The 22,569-nt window shown below is 42.5% G+C and overlaps 1 protein-coding gene and 1 long non-coding RNA gene across 2 annotated transcripts; one reads left to right on the top strand and one right to left on the bottom strand.

The window, feature by feature from the left end:
* Positions 1-277: 277 nt before the first annotated feature.
* pafah2 (platelet activating factor acetylhydrolase 2) lies at positions 278-15,490 on the bottom strand. The gene is made up of 10 exons (XM_062962799.1): positions 15,307-15,490; positions 9,318-9,468; positions 9,020-9,116; positions 7,775-7,843; positions 7,553-7,694; positions 6,218-6,331; positions 4,567-4,658; positions 3,121-3,291; positions 2,220-2,368; positions 278-1,255 (listed from the first exon to the last, which is right to left on the bottom strand). The coding sequence occupies exons 1-10, from the start codon at positions 15,394-15,396 to the stop codon at positions 1,161-1,163; spliced, it is 1,170 nt and encodes a 389-aa protein (XP_062818869.1). The 5' UTR covers positions 15,397-15,490; the 3' UTR covers positions 278-1,160.
* Positions 15,477-22,569, top strand: LOC134293862 (uncharacterized). The gene is made up of 2 exons (XR_010000840.1): positions 15,477-15,676; positions 22,029-22,569. It is a non-coding gene; the product is annotated as an uncharacterized LOC134293862 (long non-coding RNA).

Here is a 22,569-nt window from a genome sequence, read left to right as displayed (position 1 = left end):
ATTATTATATTATAAAGCTCTGGGTTAAGAGAGAGGTTGTGCTTGCGAATGTTGATTTGGGGGGAATCACTAGTTTGATTACAACTTGTTGATTCTCCATGCAAGCCATTTTTCCCAACGTTCACCTGCAAAACCTTGCAAAACCCCATAACCATTCTCCATGTTCACATTTTAATTGGAATGGCCCTTCAAGCACCCACGGCGCAACCAATTCCTTCCGATGGTCGAAATCAAAGAGGCCGGGAGAAAATACAACAAGCGTGTTACAGAACAGCAATTTCTATTGAAAACAGCACTCTGTTTTTTTTAATTAAAAAATCATCACGAGCATTCATTTTGAGAGACACAAATCAATCATCACAGCAGCAGCACTGGAGGGATATTGGAGGAATATTCACATTTGGCAAGTGGCAGCAAAGTGCAGCTAGACAAGACCTGTATAAATATGCCACCCACCCCTCTTCCACCCACGCAACCAGCAACATGGCCATGGAAATGCTTGGAGGAGGAATGTGGCTGTCATTCCATGCACCACAAGCTTGAGCATTGCTCCCACGTTCTGGTCGGAGCTGAGAATAGTAGCTTTGGGGAACAAGATGTCCCAGTATCCCCAGTCAACCTGCTTGTGGATACCGGCTGTTAGGAATGGTGGGAGTTGCAGTCCAAAACATTGGAGGGCCAAAGTTTGCCCAAGCCTGGATTAGGTGTTAAAGAGCTGCGCAACATGTTCACTGATTCAGGATCAAGGAGGAGACTGATGAGCTCATAAGGCACAGTATTAAGGTGCATTTGAACCCTCCAGAGAGGGTTTCTGTTAAGTGCTTTCAAACTGCTCCAACTTAATAGCAATTCGATAATTTCCTTGGCAAGTAGCTTTGCCTTCCTCTGAGGCTCAGAGAGAATGACTTGCCCAAGTGCATAGAACCGAGAGCACTACAAACAATAGTGTAACAATTACAATAGTAATGGTTTTCTAACCTAATATCAATAGACACAAACAGTGAACATAAATCTGTTGTATACACAAAGTCTTATAACAATGATAGTCATTTGGCAAGAGAAGTGTATGATCATTCATTAAGAGAGTTTATATAAGTACGAGACGATACTCCCCAATGGTCATTGTGCCCTAAAGCACCGGCAGGAAGAGTATTCTGTGTCTAGAGGCTGGACTTCTGGAGAGGACTGTCTGGAACAATGCAGTCACCGATGCCTTCCAGGAGATGATCCCACTGGTCAAAATCCTCTTTCAGCTCTATGGGAAAAGGGGGAAAGGGTTAGTCATCACTGGACATGATTACATAAAATGTAACTGCTGGCAAGGTTCCACTACGAGCATTAATAATAAAATGTCCCGTTGTGAGAGGAGGCTCTGTGAGTGCGAAGCTGTTTATCTTCATGAGATAGAAACCCAGCGTGGAGGCAAAGAAGGAAGTGATTTATTTATATTTATTTATTTATTTTTCAAACTTATATGCCGCCACGCCCCTAGGGCTCGGGGCGGCTTACAAGAACCGGCTAAAATCAACAATTTAAAAACATCTTTAAAACATCTTTAAAACAACTTTAAAAAACATCTTAAAAACATTCTAAAAGCACCTTTTAAAACATCAATAACAGAACTCAAAAATTAAAAATATCTAGTTTGTAATTAAAAATTCCTATTTAATTTTCAGGTATTTTTAATTACAAACTAGGTATTTTTAATTACTTCCTTCTTTGCCTCCATGCTGGGCTCATTTCTCATGAAGATAAACAGCTTCGCTCTCAAGGAGCCTCCTCTCACAAACAAACTTATACAAGAGCTTCACACAGTAGCTTTTACACACAGCAGCCTTCACACTGGAGCTTCTCTCGTGAGGCCTTCAACCTGGGACTTCTCTCCCGCCACCACCCCCCCCCCCCCACAACATATAAACCCCACGTGCTGAGATTCCTACAGACCTCACACCTCTGAGAATGCCTGCCACAGATGTGGGTGAAACGTCAGGAGCTCTGCGACTCAGCCTCCAAGAAATGGCTTGAGATTGACTTTGGTGCTTGGGCTCAAAGGTGTTCTCCACCTCTGCCCTGAAGTTGTCTTGAAGCTCCTATCACAATGTCCCTGGAAGGCTAGATATCAAGGCACTATTCTAGCATTCAATTGCAAACCCTGCTTCCAAACGATTGCAGGAAGAAGGTCTGTCCCCCCTTTAAATGGTCCTGGAGCATGGACTTACGGAGATGTTTCTGCAAGAAAGCAAGAGCGGCTTGGTTGGTAATGCGGTGGCCTTCGTAGGGATCGATGGTGCCTCTTGTTTGGAAGACCCTGTTCACCAGATTCCCTGCCAGGAAAGTGAAGTCGGTCTGACTCTGGTGGACGCTGCCCCTGCGAAGAAGACAGGCGGAAGCACTCAGGAGAGACCAGGAGCACTGCATCGCACCATTAAGGTCCCACACTGGCGCCACACAACACAAGTGACTGAGAAATATCAGTCCAACCGCTGCCACAGCAATCAACACAAATATACATCTTTGTTGAAGTTGTCCTCACTTGGAAGAGTGTCTAATTTCAAAGACTTGCTGAAGACAATGAGCACAGCTTTGTGCATTTTTTCTACTATTCTGTATTTTTAAATTTTGGGTGTATCTGCACAAAAAAACCCTCTGGCATTGATGCAAACTTTCCCCTATAAGCCACACATTTTGCACAGAACACATTGCTTATGGTGCTCAACCCAATGGTGCATAATAATAATAATAATAATAATAATAATAATAATAATAATAATAATAATTTTATTTTTGTATCCCGCCCCATCTCCCCGAGGAGACTCGGGGCGGCTCACACAGGGACCAAGCCCAACAACATACAATAAAATACAACAATATAAAATACGCGATATAAAATACAACAATATAAAATGCATAACAATCACAACAAGAACACCTGACCGACATCCTCCTTCATCCCAGCATCTCACCTGAGTTCCAATCCCTGCTTCATAAATCACACCTCTTTCAGGTGAGAAACCTACAGGCTGGGACGATGGGCCTCAAGTTTTATCTCGCCTTGATATCACATTGGCCTCTCAATACATATTCCATACTCTCACGAGAAGCCTTGGAGCACGGACTTACAGTATCGTTATGATCTTGCTCTCGTTGCTCGTGGCGCTGATCCTCTTCATTTTGGCCACGCTTTCGGGCGTCTGGAAGGATTCCGTGTTGACAAAGAGGACCGGTTTGGTGACTTTGGGGTACAGGGAGTTCTCCAAAGGGAACATCCAGGCGTCGAGAGCAACAGCACACCTGCGGCGGGAGAAAAAAGAGGACGGCAATGGGTACAGACTAGTCCAGGCATGGGCCAACTTCGGCCCTCCGGGTGTTTTGGACTCTGCTTGCTTTCTGCTGCTCTGGAGACTGGAACACAAAGCAATGGATTCAAACTGCAGGGAAAGAGATCCCAACTAAACATAAGGACAATGATGGGCAAGCTTTTGTGCTTGGTGTGTCAAAATTCACCAAAAAACCTAGCATGACTTGGGTGGTGTGTCACTTCGAGAGAAAAAAAACACCATAATTTTGCAATATGTATAGTTTAAATAACAAAAATGTATAATTGTAATATATAACTGTATTTAATAAATCAAAAACTATTTACTACCCTTATTTCCATGTACAACGATCTATGGTATCTCTTGCGGTTTCCACGCTGATTTCTCTCTATTCTAGTTTCAATGTAGTCATGAATAATATGATAATATACTACAATAATAATAGAATAATAATAGAATGATATTATACATATATATATATATATATATATATATATATATATATATATATATATAGTAGAGTCTCACTTATCCAAGCTAAACGGGCCAGAAGAAGCTTAGATAAGCGAATATGTTGGATAATAAGGAGGGATTAAGGAAAAGCCTATTAAACATCAAATTAGGTTATGATTTTACAAATTAAGCACCAAAACATCATGTTATACAACAAATTTGACAGAAAAAGTAGTTCAATACGCAGTAATGCTATGTAGTAATTACTGTATTTATGATTTTAGCACCAAAATATTAGGATATATTGAAAACATTGACTACAAAAATGGCTTGGATTATCCAGAGGCTTGGATAAGCGAGGCTTGGATAAATGAGACTCTACTGTATGTATATATATATAAATGTAATGTGCATAATTCCCATGGAGTAAACAACAAAACCACTGGACCAAATCACACCAAATTTGGCCACAAAAGACATTAGTCATCCGATCAATCTGCAGGCGGCAGCGTGTCAGCAAAAATGGCTAGACGTGTCAGTGCTGACACGCGTGTCATAGGTTGGCCATCACTGCATTAGGAAGAACTTCATGTCGGTAAGAGCTGCTTGGCAGTGGAATATGCTGCCTGAGAACGTGGTGGAGTCTCCTTCTCTGGAGGTTTTCAAGCAGAGGTGGATGGCCATCTGTTGGGAGTGCTTTGAGTGTGCTTTTCCTGCATGGCAGGTTGGACCGGATAGCCGTTGGGGTGTCTTCCAACTCTAGGAGCCTATAGTTATGGTCTTGGAGCATACTCACTTGAACTGGGCTTCTTTGACCAGGGCGAGGACAGACGTTGCTCCTCCAAACGAGTGGCCCATGACGGCAACCTTGGTCAGATCGATGTTGTCCTGGAATGGAAAAGGAAAGGAAAGGTCTGAAGATGCCAGAGAAAACGGGGGAGAGATGCCACTGTCACAGGTCAGGCAAGACCAGGCATGGGCAAACTTTGGCCCTCCAAGTGTTTTGGACTTCAGCTCCTGTGTAAGTTCATGGTGAGAGGAGGCTCTGTGAGAGCGAAGCTGTTTATCTTCATGAGAAAGGAGCCCATCATGGAGGCAAAGAAGGAAGTAATTAAAATTATTCTAAATGGCCTCCCCTCTTTTGCCTTAGCAATTTACATCCTGTAATGGTAAAGGGATTCGGAGCATTCTGTACAGGGATACAGAGCGTACCGAAAAGGCCATTCTAGGGTACTCTGATGGTGTTCCCCAGAAGCAACAAGCAACAGATGCTCTAAAGGAGCCAAGTGTGAATGTCGTAATTAATCACCTGTCGCACCTCAGGTTAGCTTCACCTTGCTAAATACACCAGGCTGTACACAAGTTGAAGTCTTTTGTAGTTTATTAGGAAATAAGGAAATAATAGTTCTTAAAAAAGCAAAAGTAAAGTTCCAAAAGATTGTTGCAAAACAAGGCTATAAAGAATAATCCAAGAAAACATAAGGCATAAAACAAGCTTCCATTAATACATGGCAAAGTCCCAAAACATGGATATAATCCAGGAAAGCAAGAGCTATCTTCTTGACTCAAATGAGGAGTTGCTTTGACAAAGATTTCTCTCTCAGCACACTCTTTTAATACCCTTTGCATAGCATGAACGCATTTCTTTGGCCTCTGACCTCTCTTTTGTTTGCTATTCTAGCACTCCTGTGAATCCTGAATTCCAAACGGTCAGCTCGATCCAAAGGTTCTGTTTCGTCAAGGCCAGACAGCTCGTTAGCATTAGCGTCTGTCTGCATTCTATCAGACTGGGAGCTGTCCTCCCTTTGCACCTGGCTAGCTTCAGTATCATCTTCAGAATCATCAACACTATTCCCTGCCGTGGGAAAGCCTCCCTGCTCCTCATCTGCCACAGCAGGAACACTCTGAACCCGAATCCCATAATCCCCATCAAAGTCACTCTGAGGCTCTAGCTGAACATCACCATGATTCCCCCAGGCACTAAGCAGCAAGGCCATTAAATGCTAATCAAGGTGGCCAACTGCTGCATCAAACAGACAAGAGTCTTTCTCTTAGTGCAGGCTTCCCAGCTTGATATCCTCCCCAGGTAGCAAGAAATCCCACACTCCAGAAAGCAGTATGCACTGCTGGCTGATGGGTGTTGTAGTCTAACCCACTAAGAGGGAAGAAAAGCCTTTTGTCTCCATTCTTTCCCACGTGGAGATGATGACAAAAGGGAACCTTGCTCCACCTGGTGTCCAAAAGTAGCATTACAAGCTCTAGAGAAGCATAGCCTACAGAACTTGGTGTTTGTTGGTTGTCTACCATCCAAGTACTAATTTGATATGGGTCTGGGCATTCAAACTCATTCATTTTGATTTCTGCCCTTTGGAGAGGGAGAAAGAGCCCCTGCCTTGTGTGGCACAAACCTTTGCAAACGTAAGTCTGAATGTGCTGGGCACGCTTACCTTCAGCGCAGACAGATCGAAATCAGTGCGCAAGAGATTGACAGGAGGCTTGCCGGCATCGATGCTGCGGAAGAGCTTGAGTCCCCGGATGCATTCGTTGGCTCTCTGGTGGAGCTGCAACAAGGAAGAAAGCCTGCTGTGATGTGGGCGAAACGTCAGGAGAGAATACTTCTGGAACATGGCCACACAGCCCGAAAGACATACAACAACCCTCTGCTGTGAATTTGCCGTTCCTCAAACAGCAGAACGAAGCCCGGCTTTGCATTACGGGCAGGGAAACGGAACAGTAAAGTCGTTGCTGCTGCACATGTGTGTGTCGATCATTTACGGGGTTAATTAACAGCGGATTTCTGCCTTTTGCAGCCTCTGCTGCTGGGATCATTTCATCCATAGTTTTGCATATCCAGGTAAAGTCCGGGAATGCATTCCCTATGGATATGGGGGGTCGCACTGTATCCTTTATTCTATTTCTTTTCCCTATACGTGTCGCCCCTCAGGATAGTTTCACCTTGCTAAAGACACCAGGCTACACACAGAATGTAGTCTTTTGTAGTTTATTAGAAAATAGGGAAAAGATAGTTAATAAAAGGTAAAAGTTCAGTTCCAAAAGATAGTTGCAAAAACAAGGCTGTAAGCAACGAATCCATAGAAACATAGGCATGAAACAAGGTCCTTTCCAAAGTCCCAGCAACGAGAATACATCCAGGCTACAAGGTAATACAGGAAAGCAGACTTGGTTCTTGATTCAAGCGAGGAAATTGCTTTGACAAAGATTTCCCTCTCAGCAGACTGTTTTAATAGCATGACATGAAGGCATTTCTTTGCCCTGTGACCTCCCTCTTATTTGCTATTCAGAGGCTTCTGCGCAACCCCCGAAATTCCAACCGAGAGACATGGCCTCATCGTCAAGGCCACTGAGCTCGTTAGTGTTATCAGACTGAGGCTGGGAGCTGCTCTCCCTTTCTGCCTCTCGCACCTGAAAACCATCATCAGAAACAACATCATTTCTTCCCATGGGAAAAAACTCCCTGCTCTTCATCTCCCACGGCAGGGACACTCTGCACCTGAATCCCATAATTCCCATCTTGAAACTCATCCTGAACCTGAAGCCCATCATCTTGAAACTGCATCCCAGAATCCTCATCAGAATCACACAGAGGCTGAGTCACAACAGCTGCTGGGATCACTATTATCCATAGTTTCGCATATCCAGGTCAAGTCTGGGAACGCATTCCCTATGGATATGGGGTATCACACTCTATCCTTATCTCCGTTCTATTTCTTTTCCCTATACGAGCAAAGACCACTCACAAAATCAAATAAATCGAGACATACCTGTGGGTTTCGGAAGTGGAATTCCTTCTGATCCTTCGGAACCCCTCGATAGGAGAGCCATTCTTCATTCGCCTGAGATCCCGGGAGATCGGGCGCTTCGGGATCCAGTTTGCAGAAGTAGGTGGCCGAAGCAGAGCGATCCCTGAAAGCAAGTTCACATATAATTTGGATTTTCTATGTCACAAACAGGATCTTAACTTGGAAGCGCCATCGGCCCCTCACCTGTGCTCCAGTGCCATCACCAAAAACCCACGGGAAGCCATTTCGATGCAGATGGCGGAATACACCGTTCTGGAAACGGAAAGGAGAAGGTAAGTTGTCTGCAGCGGAGGAGTAAATACTACAACCTATCAAGTGCGAGGAAAGTGGGTTGGATGTCGTACTACAACTCGTCGTTTGCCTGAGGCAAGTGTGAATCTCGCCATTGAATAGCCTTGCAGCTTCAAAGCTTGCCTGCTTCCTGCCTAGGGGAATCCTTCGTTGGGAGGTGTTAGCTGGCCCTGATGGTTTCATGTCTGGAATTCCCCTGTCTTCTGAGCGATGTTCTTTATTCATGTGGATTTCAATGGCTTCTCTGTGTAGACAATAATAAGTAAAGGCTTTCCCTGGACGTTAAGTTCCGACCCTAAGGGTTGGTGCTCATCTCCATGTCTAACGTGCATGAGGATCTCGGATGAATGGAATTAATTATATATACGTTTTTAAGGTTTTTATAATGTGTTTTAACAATGTTATTAACAGATCTGTTTATATTGTTTTATTTTTATGATCGCAATTTGGGCATTAAATTTTGCCAATTTTTGTAAGCCGCCCTGAGTCCCCTCGGGTGAGAAGGGCGGGGTATAAATGTTTTAAATAAATAAATATTACAATTGGTGCATGTTATTGTTTACTGATGTACTGTATATTGTTATTGTTTTGTATTTGATATTTCTGTGAGCCGCCCCGAGTCCCCTCTGGGGGTAATGGTGGCGGGATACAAATAAACATCATTATTATTGTTATTATTATTATTAAGCCAAAGAGCCGGCGTTATCTGTAGACACCTCCAAGGTCATGTGACCATTGGCATGACTGCATGGAGCACCTTTACTTTCCCACCGGAGCAGTACCTATTGATCTACTCATATTTGCATGTCCATAGACACCTCCAAGGTCATGTGACCATTGGCATGACTGCCGGAGCAGTACCTATTGATCTACTCACATTTGCATGTTTTCGACCTGCTAGGTTGGCAGAAGCTGTAGCTAACAGCGGGAGCTCACCCCACTCCCCAGATTCAAACCTGCGACTTTTCAGTCCGCAAGTACAGCAGCTAAGCGCCTTAACATGTAGCGCCACTGGGGACTCCGTAGAAAATAATAATAATAATAATAATAATACTTTATTTCTATTCTGCCCTATCTCCCTGAAGACCACCCAAGAGTACAGAGAGACCACCATGTCAGTTGTGGACAAGGTCCTACCGAATTGCTCCCAAGCCGTGGGAGAATATGATCAGCGGATATTTGTGGCTGCTCGGTCGAAAAGGAGCGTTCCAGTTCACCGGGATTTTGCAAGACCCTGTGGAAAAGAAACAACGCATGAGAATAGAAATGAGTCAGAATTTTGCTGTTTAAGGCCTAGGAAAGGTGGGGGTTTTCCCCACAGAATGTGACTTTTTAATTGTGTCAGAAGTGACCTGAGAACATACTGCAAGTGGGGTTGCTGTGAGTTTTCCGGGACCAGGAGACTGAAGTCCTGCAAAGAGCGAAGCCGTCTTACCAAAGGTCACGCTGAGCAGCGGGGCGAACCACTTCCGATTCATGTTCATGTAGTCGGCCAGCCCATAATAGTACTCATAGCGGGGGATCCAGGCGGGCTGCTCGGCTCCGTCTTGGGGGACGCAGGGGTAGAAGAGGCGGAAGAAGAGGCCCTGCAAGAAGGAAAGGCACCATCAGCACCCCAGGCGTCCTCCAAAAGAGCCCTGGCTGTTTCTTAACTCCGGCTCTTTATACGTGGGCACCCTCCCATAACATTTGGAGGATACCACCATTCTTCAGGTTTCGTATCCTTCCCCATCGTCGCCTTTTTTACAAGGTGTTGGCCTAGTCTCCTTGTTTCTATCTGAGCCATGAGTCTATGATTCTATAATAATAATAATAATAATAATAATAATAATAATAATAATAATAATACCATGCCAAAAGATCTCAGCCGGCATTTGGAAACAATAGACATTGACAAAATTACGATCTGCCAACTGCAAAAGGCCACCCGACGGGGATCTGCGCGCATCATCCGAAAATACATCACACAGTCCTAGACACTTGGGAAGTGTTCGACTTGTGGTTTTGTGATACGAAATCCAGCATATCGATCTTGTTTGCTGTGTCATAATAAAATAATAATAATAATAATAATAATAATAATAATAATAATAATAATAATAATATTATAATACATCACACAGTCCTAGACACTTGGGAAGTGTTCGACTTGTGGTTTTGTGATACGAAATCCAGCATATCGATCTTGTTTGCTGTGTCATAATAAAATAATAATAATAATAATAATAATAATAATAATAATTATTATTATTATTATTATAAATCACACAGTCCTAGACACTTGGGAAGTGTTCGACTTGTGGTTTTGTGATACGAAATCCAGCATATCTATCTTGTTTGCTGTGTCATAATAAAATAATAATAATAATAATAATAATAATAATTATTATTATTATAAATCACACAGTCCTAGATACTTGGGAAGTGTTCGACTTGTGGTTTTGTGATACGAAATCCAGCATATCGATCTTGTTTGCTGTGTCATAATAAAATAATAATAATAATAATAATAATAATAATTATTATTATTATTATTATTATTATTATTATTATAAATCACACAGTCCTAGATACTTGGGAAGTGTTCGACTTGTGGTTTTGTGATACGAAATCCAGCATATCGATCTTGTTTGCTGTGTCATAATAAAATAATAATAATAGTAATAATAATAATAATAATTATTATTATAAATCACACAGTCCTAGACACTTGGGAAGTGTTCGACTTGTGGTTTTGTGATACGAAATCCAGGATATCTATCTTGTTTGCTGTGTCATAATAAAAATATAATAATAATAATAATAATTATTATTATTATTATACATCACACAGTCCTAGACACTTGGGAAGTGTTCGACTTGTGATTTTGTGATACGAAATCCAGAATATCTATCTTGCCTGCTGTATCATAATAAAATAATAATAATATGAAATCCAGCATATATATCTCATTTGCTGTGTCATACTATGCCTTTGTGTCAATAAAATTATTATTATTATTATTATTATTATTATTATTATTATTATTATTAACCAGGGACTGGATGGTTATTTGTCTGTGATGCCTTGATCGTGCCTTTCCTGCATGGTGGAAGAGGGTTGGACTGGATATGGCCCCTTGGATCTACGATTCAATGATGATGATGATGATGATGATGAACCAGGTGATGATGATGATGATTATCTGTCAGGGGTGCTTTGATTGTGCTTTTCTTGAATGATAGAAAGGGACAGGGTATGGCTCCTGGGGTCTCTTCCAACTCTGGGATTCTATGATCCCATTATTGTTGTTGTTGTTGTTGTTATCACCATCACCATCATCATCATCAAGCAGAGGCTGGATGGTCATCTGTCAGGGATGCTTTGATTGTGTTTTTCCTGCATGGCAGAAGGGGGTGGACTGGATACCCCCTGGGTTTTCTTAACCAGCTGTTAGGAATTGTGGGAGTTGTCATCCAAAACAACTGGAGGGCCCAAGTTTGCCCATGCCTGTTTTTCAAGGAGCCCAGCTGTTTCAACATCTGGTCTGACCAAGAGGAAGTTTCGAGCCTTTATTTCCCATGAAATCCGCCCCAGACAGTTCCTTTGACATGGAGGAAGTCGGCACTGACGGCCGTGTGTCACGTGTGTTTGTGTTTTAGGTTTGTTGGCACAAAGGCTTGAAAAAAGAGAAGTCTCTTGAGGCTCACGCGGACCTTTGAGACACATGGCTGGAGATCTCACATTCCTTTATTCCTGCAGGTGTGGAATTAATGTTTAATGTTTGCTGCCGCCTGAGGACAGGTTGTTCTGTTTCGCAACAGAATCAGACTTCAGACTAATGACCAACGAATGAATTCAGACTAATCTTCCAACTCTGTTATTCTGCGATTCTATCAAAAACATTTTTGCCACTGGGATACTTTGCAATCTAAAGTATTTAGTTTGATACAGCCAACGAGAAGCCATCCAATCCGGCTATTAACACATTGGCCCTATCCAGGGGAAACTGAGGAACACTACAATTCTAACTGAAGTCAAGAAATACACTCAACTACAAGAAGCATATATATATTTGACCGTTTCTTTCATTTTAACTCCAAACTGCAATATGAATCAGGAAACGCCTCCTGACAACAAACAGTGCAAAGGCATTTTGCAAATTATTATTATTATTATTATTATTATTATTATTATTATTATTATTATATTAAATAATATTTTTGCAAAATAATAATATATTATTATTATTATTATTATATTAAACAACAACAATAATTATTAATATAATATAATAATAATAATAAATTTTGCTGTATCATAATAATATAACCCAAGGCATTCAAATTAAATTTTGTATACTACTTTCTCCCCTGCAAACAGTCCGGTTTTTGCAATAAAATACAAGTTAAAATTATATGCTTATACAGTGCATATATGTATATATATATAAAAAATGTAATGTACGTTTGCAGGACCACGTTAACAATAAAACCAGTGGACCAAATGGCACCAAATTTGGCCTCAATACACCAAAACATTCAAGGTAGGACCTCCACTCAAAATAACCTAAACAAATAAACAGGAATGAATAGCCTTGCAGCTTCAAAGGCTGGCTGATTCTCATTACTTTATTTTCCATACCACCTGACTATGCCACAGTAACATGTGGCCGGACATAGCTAGTATGTGTGTGTGTGTGTATATATATATACTGTATATGTGTGTGTGTGTGTGTGTGTGTATATATATATATATATATACATACATACACAGTAGAGTCTCACTTATCCAACACTTGCTTATCCAAGGTTCTGGATTATCCAAGGCATTTTTGTAGTCAATGTTTTCAATACATCATGATATTTTGGTGCTAAATTTGTAAATACAGTAATTACAGCATAACATTACTGCGTAGTGAACTACTTTTTCGGTCAAATTTGTTGTATAACATGATGCTTTGGTGCTTAATTTGTAAAATCATAACCGAATTTGATGTTTAATAGGCTTTTCCTTAATGCCTCCTTATTATCCAACATATTCGCTTATCCAACTTTCTGCTGGCCCGTTTATGTTGGATAAGTGAAACTCTACTGTGTATATATATATAGGCTAAGGGGGAAAAGGAAGGGGCCTGAGGCTGTTAGGAATTGTGGGATCTGGAGTCCAAAACACCCGGAGAGCTCAAGTTTGTCCATACAAGATCTATCCCATGCATCAAACCTATTTTGGGCACAGGATTCAGCACCTTGGAGAGCTCTTTTGAAGATCGGACTATAATCCGGAATGGATTTGCTGCCCCGGTGAACCCGAAAGCCAACATTTGCCACTGGAGCCAAGCTACTTATATCTCTCCAAGGAAAGGAAGCATATAAACGTAACTGATAACTACACGATAAACATTAAGGCACACTAAAGTCATCAGGATTGGGGGGAAACGAGCTTGTTAAGGACCTTAATGAAATGATTAAATCCCTAAAGGAGTCAAGATCAACTGGAGTGCGTATTTCTCCATTTCGTGTTGCCAGCCTTTGAAGGCAGCCCTGCATTTGTTCCTGTGACGCAAGTGGGCTCTGTTGCAAGCCTGCAGCCGAGCTCCACGCCTTTTCGGCACTTCCTGGCCTTGACACTGCGTGGCCTGACTTTTAATTGGAAGAGATAAAGTGGGTATAAAGAAACATTAATAATAATAATAATAATAATAATAATAGGTAAGATTTTCCCCTGACATTAAGTCCAGTCGTGTCCGACTCTGGGGTTGGTTCTCATCCCCATTTCTAAGTCGAAGAGCCGGCGTTGTCCTAGACACCTCCAAGGTCTTGTGGCTGGCATGACTGCATGGAGCACCGTTACCTTCCCGCCAGTGCAGTACCTATTGATCTACTCACATTTGCATGTCCATAGACACCTCCACGGTCGTGTGGCTGGCATGACTGCATGGAGCGCCATTACCTTCCTGCAAGTGCAGTACCTATTGATCTACTCACATTGGCATGTTTCCGAACTGCTAGATTGGCAGAAGCTGGAGCTAACAGTGGGAGCTCACCCTGCTCCCTGGATTCAAACCTGCGACCTTTTGGTCAGCAAGTTCAGCAGCTCAGTGCTTTAACATACTGCATCACTGGGGGCCCAATAATAATAATAATAATTATTATTATTATTATTATTATTATTATTATTATTATTATTGTGAGTAGCCCCATGATGCATTGAAAGGAAGGAAATACATTGGAAGGGACTTGATCAGGTCGTGTAAGTGTTATTTATTGCTATATAATTGTATTGTTTTACTTTGCTTAATACTGTGTTATTATGTTGCTATGTAATGTTTGTGTTGTTTTTATGATTGGAAACCGCCCTGAGTCCCATCCGGGAGATAGGGCGGTATATAAATAAAGTTTTTTTTAATTATTATTATTATTATTATTATTATTATTAATAACTGTCTCAGAAGAGAACCCAGTCCTAAATCATAGTATCAACCGTCCAGGAAGTATATACTTCCTTCTTATGAATTGCATAATATTTACTTTCCATTTCAATATATTCACACCTACTCTCCCAGTTTCCTTGTATGAAAACACAGCCAAGGAGCCCGCTTTGCATCAGTCCAAACTCTCCCATCATCCTAATACAAACAATATCTCAGCATATTCATAGGCCAAACTGCCAAGACTAGCAGAGCAAGATGCGAATCAGGAAATTACTAATAAACATCTCATTTCTATGTAATGAGTTTCACTAACTTCCTGGTTCGTATTTGGGCTTCCTTGGAGACGCAGAATGTTGACCAGAAGTAATAATACAGACATCAACCACTATGGGTAAAAGGGGGGTCAGGCCTAAGAAGATACATGATTTCAAGGCTTTTTAATAAAGTGCATGGACAGTGACAGCGATTATTATTACTGTATTATTATTATTATTATTAAATCCACCAGTGTGTATAGAGACAGTTCAACAGAAAGGAGGAAACCACGCAAATGAACAAAAACTCTAAAATCAGGAAGGACAGTAAATAAGGAAAATGGGAAATCCGGACAGGAAACAATCAGGGTCAGCTAACACCTCCCAACCAAGGATTTCCCCCAGGCAGGCAGGAAGCAGCCAGGCTCTGAAGCTGCAAGGCTATTCGACGCTAATCAAGGTGGCCAATTGCAACATTCACACTTGCCTCCAGCAGACCTCACAACCTCTGAGGATGCCTGCTATAGATGTGGGCAAAACATCAGGAGAGAATGCTTCTGGAATGTGGCCAGGCAGCCTGGAAAACTCACAGCAAACCAATAATGTATTCACACTTGCCTCAAGCAGAGAAGAGTTCTTTCTCCCTCCCATAAACCCCACTTGCCTAGTTTCCCAACAGACCTCCCAACCCCTGATGTGGGCGAAACGTCAGGAGAGGATGCTGCGCCCGTTTTGGCTTGGTTCCGTTCCGGCTCACCTTGGGGTTCTGCCCCACCATGACGTCCGTGCACCCGACGGGGAGGGCGCCCTGGCCCCGGGGCAGACCCAGGGACTGGCTCACCCCCATGACGGCGGCCCTTCCTTCCTTCCTTCCTCGCCTCCAGCCTTGGGCCCGGGCTCGCTTCCTCCTTCCTCCCCGGCCAGAAGCCCATTGGCTGCCCCAGAGACTGCCTTCGTCTAAGGGGAGCCTTTTCTGAGCCGGGGGCGGAGCTGGGAGGAAGACAGACACCCATTTAAAGCAGGTCGAGGGCCAACTTGGCTCCTCCAGATGTTTTGGACTCCAACTCCCACCACTCCTCACAGCCTCAGGCTCTTTCTTTTGAGTCCACAGCGCTCTCTGCATGGAGGTGAGCTACAACTCCAGCATTCAAGATCAATGCCCACCAAACTCTTCCAGTATTTTCTGTTGGTCATGGGAGCAGAATGAGCGCCTGCTGTTAGCCCCAGCTTCTGCCAACCTAGCAGTTCGAAAACATGCAGATGTGAGTAAATCAATAGGTATCGCTCCGGCGGGAAGGTAACGGCTCTCCATGCAGTCATGCCAGTGGCCACATGACTTTGGAGGGGTCTACAGGCAATGCCGGCTCTTCGGCTTAGAAATGGAGATGAGCACTAACTCCCAGAGTGTGAGTAGATGAATAGGTACTGCTCCAGCAGGAAGGTAACGGCTCTCCATGCAGTCATGCCAGTGGCCACATGACCTTGGAGGGGTCTACGGGCAATGCCGGCTCTTCGGCTTAGAAATGGAGATGAGCACTAACTCCCAGAGTGTGAGTAGATGAATAGGTACTGCTCCAGCAGGAAGGTAACGGCTCTCCATGCAGTCATGCCAGTGGCCACATGACCTTGGAGGGGTCTACGGACAATGCCGGCTCTTTGGCTTAGAAATGGAGATGAGCACTAACCCCCAGAGTGTGAGTAGATGAATAGGTACTGCTCCAGCAGGAAGGTAACGGCTCTCCATGCAGTCATGCCAGTGGCCACATGACCTTGGAGGGGTCTACGGGCAATGCCGGCTCTTTGGCTTAGAAATGGAGATGAGCACTAACCCCCAGAGTGTGAGTAGATGAATAGGTACTGCTCCGGCGGGAAGGTAACGGCTCTCCATGCAGTCATGCCAGTGGCCACATGACCTTGGAGGGGTCTACGGGCAATGCCGGCTCTTTGGCTTAGAAATGGAGATGAGCACTATTATTTATTATTATTTATTTATTTGCGACATTTATATACCGCCCTTCTCACCCCGAAGGGGACTCAGGGCGGTTTACAAGTATATATACATACAATATATTATATTATACAACTATATCGCAATATTATTAGTAATATTGCATGTAATATAAATATACAATTATAATCGTGAATTATAATAATTATTACATTGTATTACATCATAATATTATTATTATTACATCATAATATTATTACACTAACTCCCAGAGTGTGAGTAGATGAATAGGTACTGCTCCGGCGGGAAGGTAACGGCTCTCCATGCAGTCATGCCAGTGGCCACATGACCTTGGAGGGGTCTACGGGCAATGCCGGCTCTTTGGCTTAGAAATGGAGATGAGCACTAACCCCCAGAGTGTGAGTAGATGAATAGGTACTGCTCCGGCAGGAAGGTAACGGCTCTCCATGCAGTCATGCCAGTGGCCACATGACCTTGAAGGGGTCTACGGGCAATGCCGGCTCTTTGGCTTAGAAATGGAGATGAGCACCAACCCCCAGAGTGTGAGTAGATGAATAGGTACTGCTCCGGCAGGAAGGTAACGGTGCTCCATGCAGTCATGCTAGTGGCCACATGACCTTGGAGGGGTCTACGGACAATGCCGGCTCTTTGGCTTAGAAATGGAGATGAGCACCAACCCCCAGAGTGCGAGTAGATGAATAGGTACTGCTCCGGCAGGAAGGTAACGGCTCTCCATGCAGTCATGCCAGTGGCCACATGACCTTGGAGGGGTCTACGAGCAATGCCGGCTCTTCGGCTTAGAAATGGAGATGAGCACCAACCCCCAGAGTTAGACATGATTGGACTTAACATCAGGGGAAAACCTTTACCTTTACCTTTTACATGGGAGTTCTGTGTGCCAAGTTTGGTTCAGTTCCATCGTTGGTGGAGTTCAGAATGCTCTTTGATTGTAGGTGAACTATAAATCCCAGTACAGTAGAGTCTCACTTATCCAAGCTAAATGGGCCGGCAGAACCTTGGATAAGCAAATCTCTTGGATAATGAGGGATTAAGGTAAAGCTTATTGAATAATAACAATAATAATAACTTTATTTTTATACCCTGCCCCATCTCCCCGAAGGGACTCGGGGCGGCTTACTTGGGGCCTAGCCCGATAAAACAATCAAATATCAATAACACAGCAATAAAACAGTTATCCCAATAAAAACATCAATATCAGTAAAAACAATCGTTAAAATCGACATGAAGCATACAATATTAAAAACAGGAGACTAATTCATAGAACCCGGGCAAAGTGCAGAATGTGCCAAAATGGGGAAGGTAATTTCACAGTTGAAATGGACAATAAAATGCAGTATAACAATGGCAACACATCAAATTAAGTTATGATTTTACAAATTAAGCACCAAAACATCATGTTATGCAACAAATTTGACAGGAAAAGTAGTTCAATACGAAATAATGCTACCGTGTTTCCCCGAAAATAAGACAGTGTCTTATATTATTTTTTACTCCCAAAGATGCGCTAGGTCTTATTTTCAGGGGATGTCTTATTTTTCCATGAAGAAGAATTCACTTTTATTGTTGAACAAAAAAAAATGAACATTTATTCTATACTGTACAGTAGTTGTCATCACAAACCAACATAACCAAACCAGACAAACTGTGACTTCTATCAAGAATTCCTTGTTACTACCATTATTTCCATATACAATTGGTATGTACATTTACCAATCGTGCATGCTATGGTGTTTGTTTGGTGGGCTCCGGGCATGCTTCCAAAGAAAACCTTTGCTAGGTCTTACTTTCGGGGGAGGCCTTATATTTAGCAATTCAGCAAAACCTCTACTAGGTCTTATTTTTTGGGGATGTCTTATTTTAGGGGAAACAGGGTATGTAGTAATTACTGTATTTATGAATTTAGCACCAAAATATCACGATATATTGAAAAATATACAAAAATGCCTTGGATAATCCAGAACCTTGGATAAGTGAGGCTCTACTGTACTTCTGGAGCTACACTGCCACATAACCCAGATTATGTCTGATCCCAGTAACTCCTAACTATGAAAATGCCTTGTTTCCAGCAGGAATGTGCTACAGATCCCATTAAAGTACCAGCAGAGGGAGCTGCCTAACCGTTGGTTCAGGAGCCAGGCCCACAAAGCCCGTCCAGGGCCTTTGTGTTAAAGGAAAAATGTATAAAGAGGAGGAAAAAACCTTGTGTGTTCTCACTACTGCAAGACACCTCACTCAACCAGTGCTGGATTTCGTATTTTCAAAAGAAGAAGGGCCAGTGGTTTCTGTTTTTTCTGGAAATCTGTAAAACAACCCGCTTTCTGCCTGTCTTGTTTGTCTTCATCTCATGTTGTTGTTGTTGTTGTTGTTGTTGTTGTATGCTTTCAAGTCATTTTCGATTTATGGTGACCCTCGAATCAGCAGGTCAAATATAGCGAGAAACCAGGCTAACACTGAACACTGGTCGATACAGGGAATGCTGTGGATGTAGCGTACCTGGATTTCAGTAAGGCCTTCGACAAAGTCCCCCACGACCTTCTGGCAAGGAAACTAGTCAAATGTGGGCTAGACAAAACTACGGTTAGGTGGATCTGTCATTGGCTAAGCAAACAAACCCAAAGGGTGATTCTCACCAATGCGTCGTCTTCATCATGGAAAGAAGTGACAAGTGGAGTGCCACAAGCAGGGCTCCGTCCTGGGCCCGGTTCTGTTCAACATCTTTATTAACGACTTAGACGAAGGGTTAGAAGGCACGATCATCAAGTTTGCAGATGACACCAAACTGGGAGGGATAGCTAACACTCCAGAAGACAGGAGCAGAATTCAAAACGATCTTGACAGACTAGAGCAGGGGTCCCCAAACTAAGGCCCGGGGGCCAGATGCGGCCCATCGAAGCTATTTATCCGGCCCCCACGGCACAAGGGCAGAAGGGGGTTGGGCTAAATGACCCAAGGGGTCTCTTCTTCTCTTAAAACCATCATCATCATCATCATTATTAACATTGAGACTGGGTGGCCATCTGTCAGGAGTGCTTTGTTTGTGGTTTTGTTGCACAAAGGCAAAAGGGGGTTGGCTAAATGGCCCAAGGGGTCTCTTCCAACCCTCTTTGTTATTATTATTAATAATAATAATAATAATAATAATAATAATAATAATAATAATAATACCGTGTTTCCCCGAAAATAAGACAGTGTCTTATATTAATTTTTGCTCCCAAAGATGCACTATGTCTTATTTTCAGGGGATGTCTTACTTTTCCATGAAGAATTCACATTTATTATTCAACAAAAAATGAACATTTATTTTATACTGTACAGTAGTTGTCATCACAAACCAGCATAACCAGACAAACTGAGAATCCTATCAAGAATTTCTTGTTACTACCATTATTTCCATGTACAACAATCTATGGCACGTACATTTACCAATCCTGCATGCTCTGGCGTTCTGTTCAACAGACATGCTTCCAAACACAAACTTTGTTAGGTTTTACTTTCAGGGGAGACCTCATATTTAGCAATTTAGTAAAACCTCTACTAGGTCTTATTTTCTGGGGATGTCTTATTTTCAGGGAAACAGGGTAACATTAAGGCTGGGTGGCCATCTGTCAGGGATGCTTTGCTTGTGCTTTTGGTGCACAAAGGCAAAAGGGGGTTTGGTCTAAATGGCCCAAGGGGTCTCTTCCAACCCTGTTTATTATTATTATATTATTATTATTACGTATTATTATTATTAATAATAACATTGAGGCTGGATGGCCATCTGTCAGGGATGCTTTGGTTGTGCTTTTGGTGCACAGAGGCAGAAGGGGGTTGGACTAAATGGCCCAAAGGGTCTCTTCCAACCCTTTTTGTTATTATTATTATTGTTATTAACATTGAGGCTGGGTGGCCATCTGTCAGGGGTGCTTTGCTTGTCAATGGCTCAAAGAGTCTCTTCCAACCTTCTTTATTTATTTATTATTATTTATTTATTATTTGTTATTATTATTATTAATTATTATTGTTCACTGGCCAACTATAGTCCGGCCCTCCAAGGGTCCGAAGGATCGCGAACTGGCCCCCCGTTTTAAAAGTTTGGGGACCCCTGGACTAGAGAGATGATTGGCCGAAACGAACAAAATGAAGTTCAACAGGGACAAATGCAAGAGACTTCACTTCGGCAGAAAAAATGGAAATCAAAGATACAGAATGGGGGACGATGCCTGGCTTGACAGCAGTGTGTGCGAAAAAGACCTTGGAGTCCTCGTGGGGAAGAAGTTAAACATGAGCCAACAATGTGATGCGGCAGCTAAAAAAGCCAATGGGATTCTGTCCTGCATCAATAGGGGAATAGCGTCTAGATCCAGGGAAGTCCTGCTCCCCCTTATTCTATTCTGCCTTGGTCAGACCACACCTAGAATCACACTGGGTCCAATTCTGGGCACCACAGTTGAAGGGAGATGTTGACAAGCTGGAAAGCGTCCAGAGGAGGGCGACTAAAATGATTAAGGGTCTGGAGAACAAGCCCTATGAGGAGCGGCTTAAAGAGCTGGGCATGTTTAGCCTGCAAAAGAGAAGGCTGAGAGGAGACATGAGAGTAGCCATGTACAAATACGTGAAGGGAAGTCATAGGGAGGAGGGAGCAAGCTTGTTTTCTGCTGCCCTGCAGACTAGGACGCAAGGGAACAAGGGCTTCAAACTACAGGGAAGGAAGGAGATTCCACCTGAACATCAGGAAGAACTTCCTCACTGTGAGAAGGGCTGTTCACCAGTGGAACTCTCTGCCCCGGGCTGTGGTGGAGGCTCCTTCCTTGGAGGCTTTTAAGCAGAGGCTGGATGGCCATCTGTCGGGGGTGCTTTGAATGCGATTTCCTGCTTCTTAGCAGGGGGTTGGACTGGATGGCCCATGTGGTCTCTTCCAACTCTACTATTCTATGATTCTATGATTCTATGAAGGCAGCATAAGAATAATACAGTAGAATCTCACTTTGAATATGTTTTAATGATTTTTAACTGGGAATTTTTATATACTGTTTATATTTAATCCTGTTTTAATGTCTGCATATTTTTATATTTTGGGTTGTATCCTGATGCTTTCATGTTAGGCCGCTTTGGGAGAGATAAAGCAGGGTATTTATAATAATAATAGAAATACAGTAGAGCCTCGCTTATCCAAGGTTCTGGATTATCCAAGCCATTTTTGTAGTCAATGTTTTCAATACATCGTGATATTTTGGTGCTAAATTCGTAAATACAATAATTACAACATAACATTACTGCATATTGAACTACTTTTTCTATCAAATTTGTTGTAAAACATGATGTTTTGGTGCTTAATTTGTAAAATCATAACCTAATTTGATGTTTCATAGGCTTTTCCTTAATCCCTCCTTATTATCCAAGATATTCGCTTATCCAAGGCTCTGCCGGCCCGTTTAGCTTGGATAAGTGAGACTCCACTGTAATAATAATAATAATAATAATAATAATAATAATAATAAGACTTTCAGGTCGGTGGTTCGGATCCGGGGAGCAGGGTGAACTCCCACTGTTAGCCCCAGCTTCTGCCAACCTAGCAGTTCGAAAACATGCAAAGGTGAGTAGATGAATAGGTACTGCGGGAAGGTAACGGCGCTCCATGCAGTCATGCCAGTGGCCACATGACCTTGGAGGTGTCTACGGACAACGCCGGCTCTTCATCTTAGAAATGGAGATGAGCACCAATCCGCAGAGTCGGACACGACTGGACTTAACGTCAGGCGAAAACCTTTAGAAAGTGAAAATCATTAGGAGACACAGCACATAAATATACTCCTTGGAGAGAAGGCCTTTGAGAGCATGTATTAGTCAAAACGTATTGGGAGTTTTATGGAATGGTAGGATTTTTTTTTTTTTGGTCAATGTTTAAATATTATAATTGGTGCTTGTCTTTGTTTATTGATGTATTTTATATTGTTACTATTTTGTATTTGATATTTCTGTGACCCACCCCGGGTCCCCTTCAGGGGAGATGGAGGCGGGATACAAATAAAATTATTATTATTATTATTA

The sequence above is a fragment of the Anolis carolinensis genome, unplaced genomic scaffold, assembly GCF_035594765.1.
Source record: "Anolis carolinensis isolate JA03-04 unplaced genomic scaffold, rAnoCar3.1.pri scaffold_10, whole genome shotgun sequence".
In the NCBI taxonomy this organism is placed as follows: Eukaryota; Metazoa; Chordata; class Lepidosauria; order Squamata; family Dactyloidae; genus Anolis; species Anolis carolinensis.
Note: the sequence above shows the minus strand (reverse complement) of the source record. Positions and strands in the feature narration are given on the sequence as shown.

Excerpts from the sequence above, each read along its gene's own strand:
- pafah2 (XM_062962799.1), bottom strand. The coding sequence starts at position 15,396 with ATGGGGGTGAGCCAGTCCCTGGGTCTGCCCCGGGGCCAGGGCGCCCTC. Across the intron at positions 6,332-7,552 it reads TCCACTTCCGAAACCCACAG|CTCCACCAGAGAGCCAACGA; the intron begins GTATGTCTCGAT and ends TCCTTGTTGCAG. Across the intron at positions 1,256-2,219 it reads TTTCTTGCAGAAACATCTCC|AGCTGAAAGAGGATTTTGAC; the intron begins GTAAGTCCATGC and ends CTTTTCCCATAG.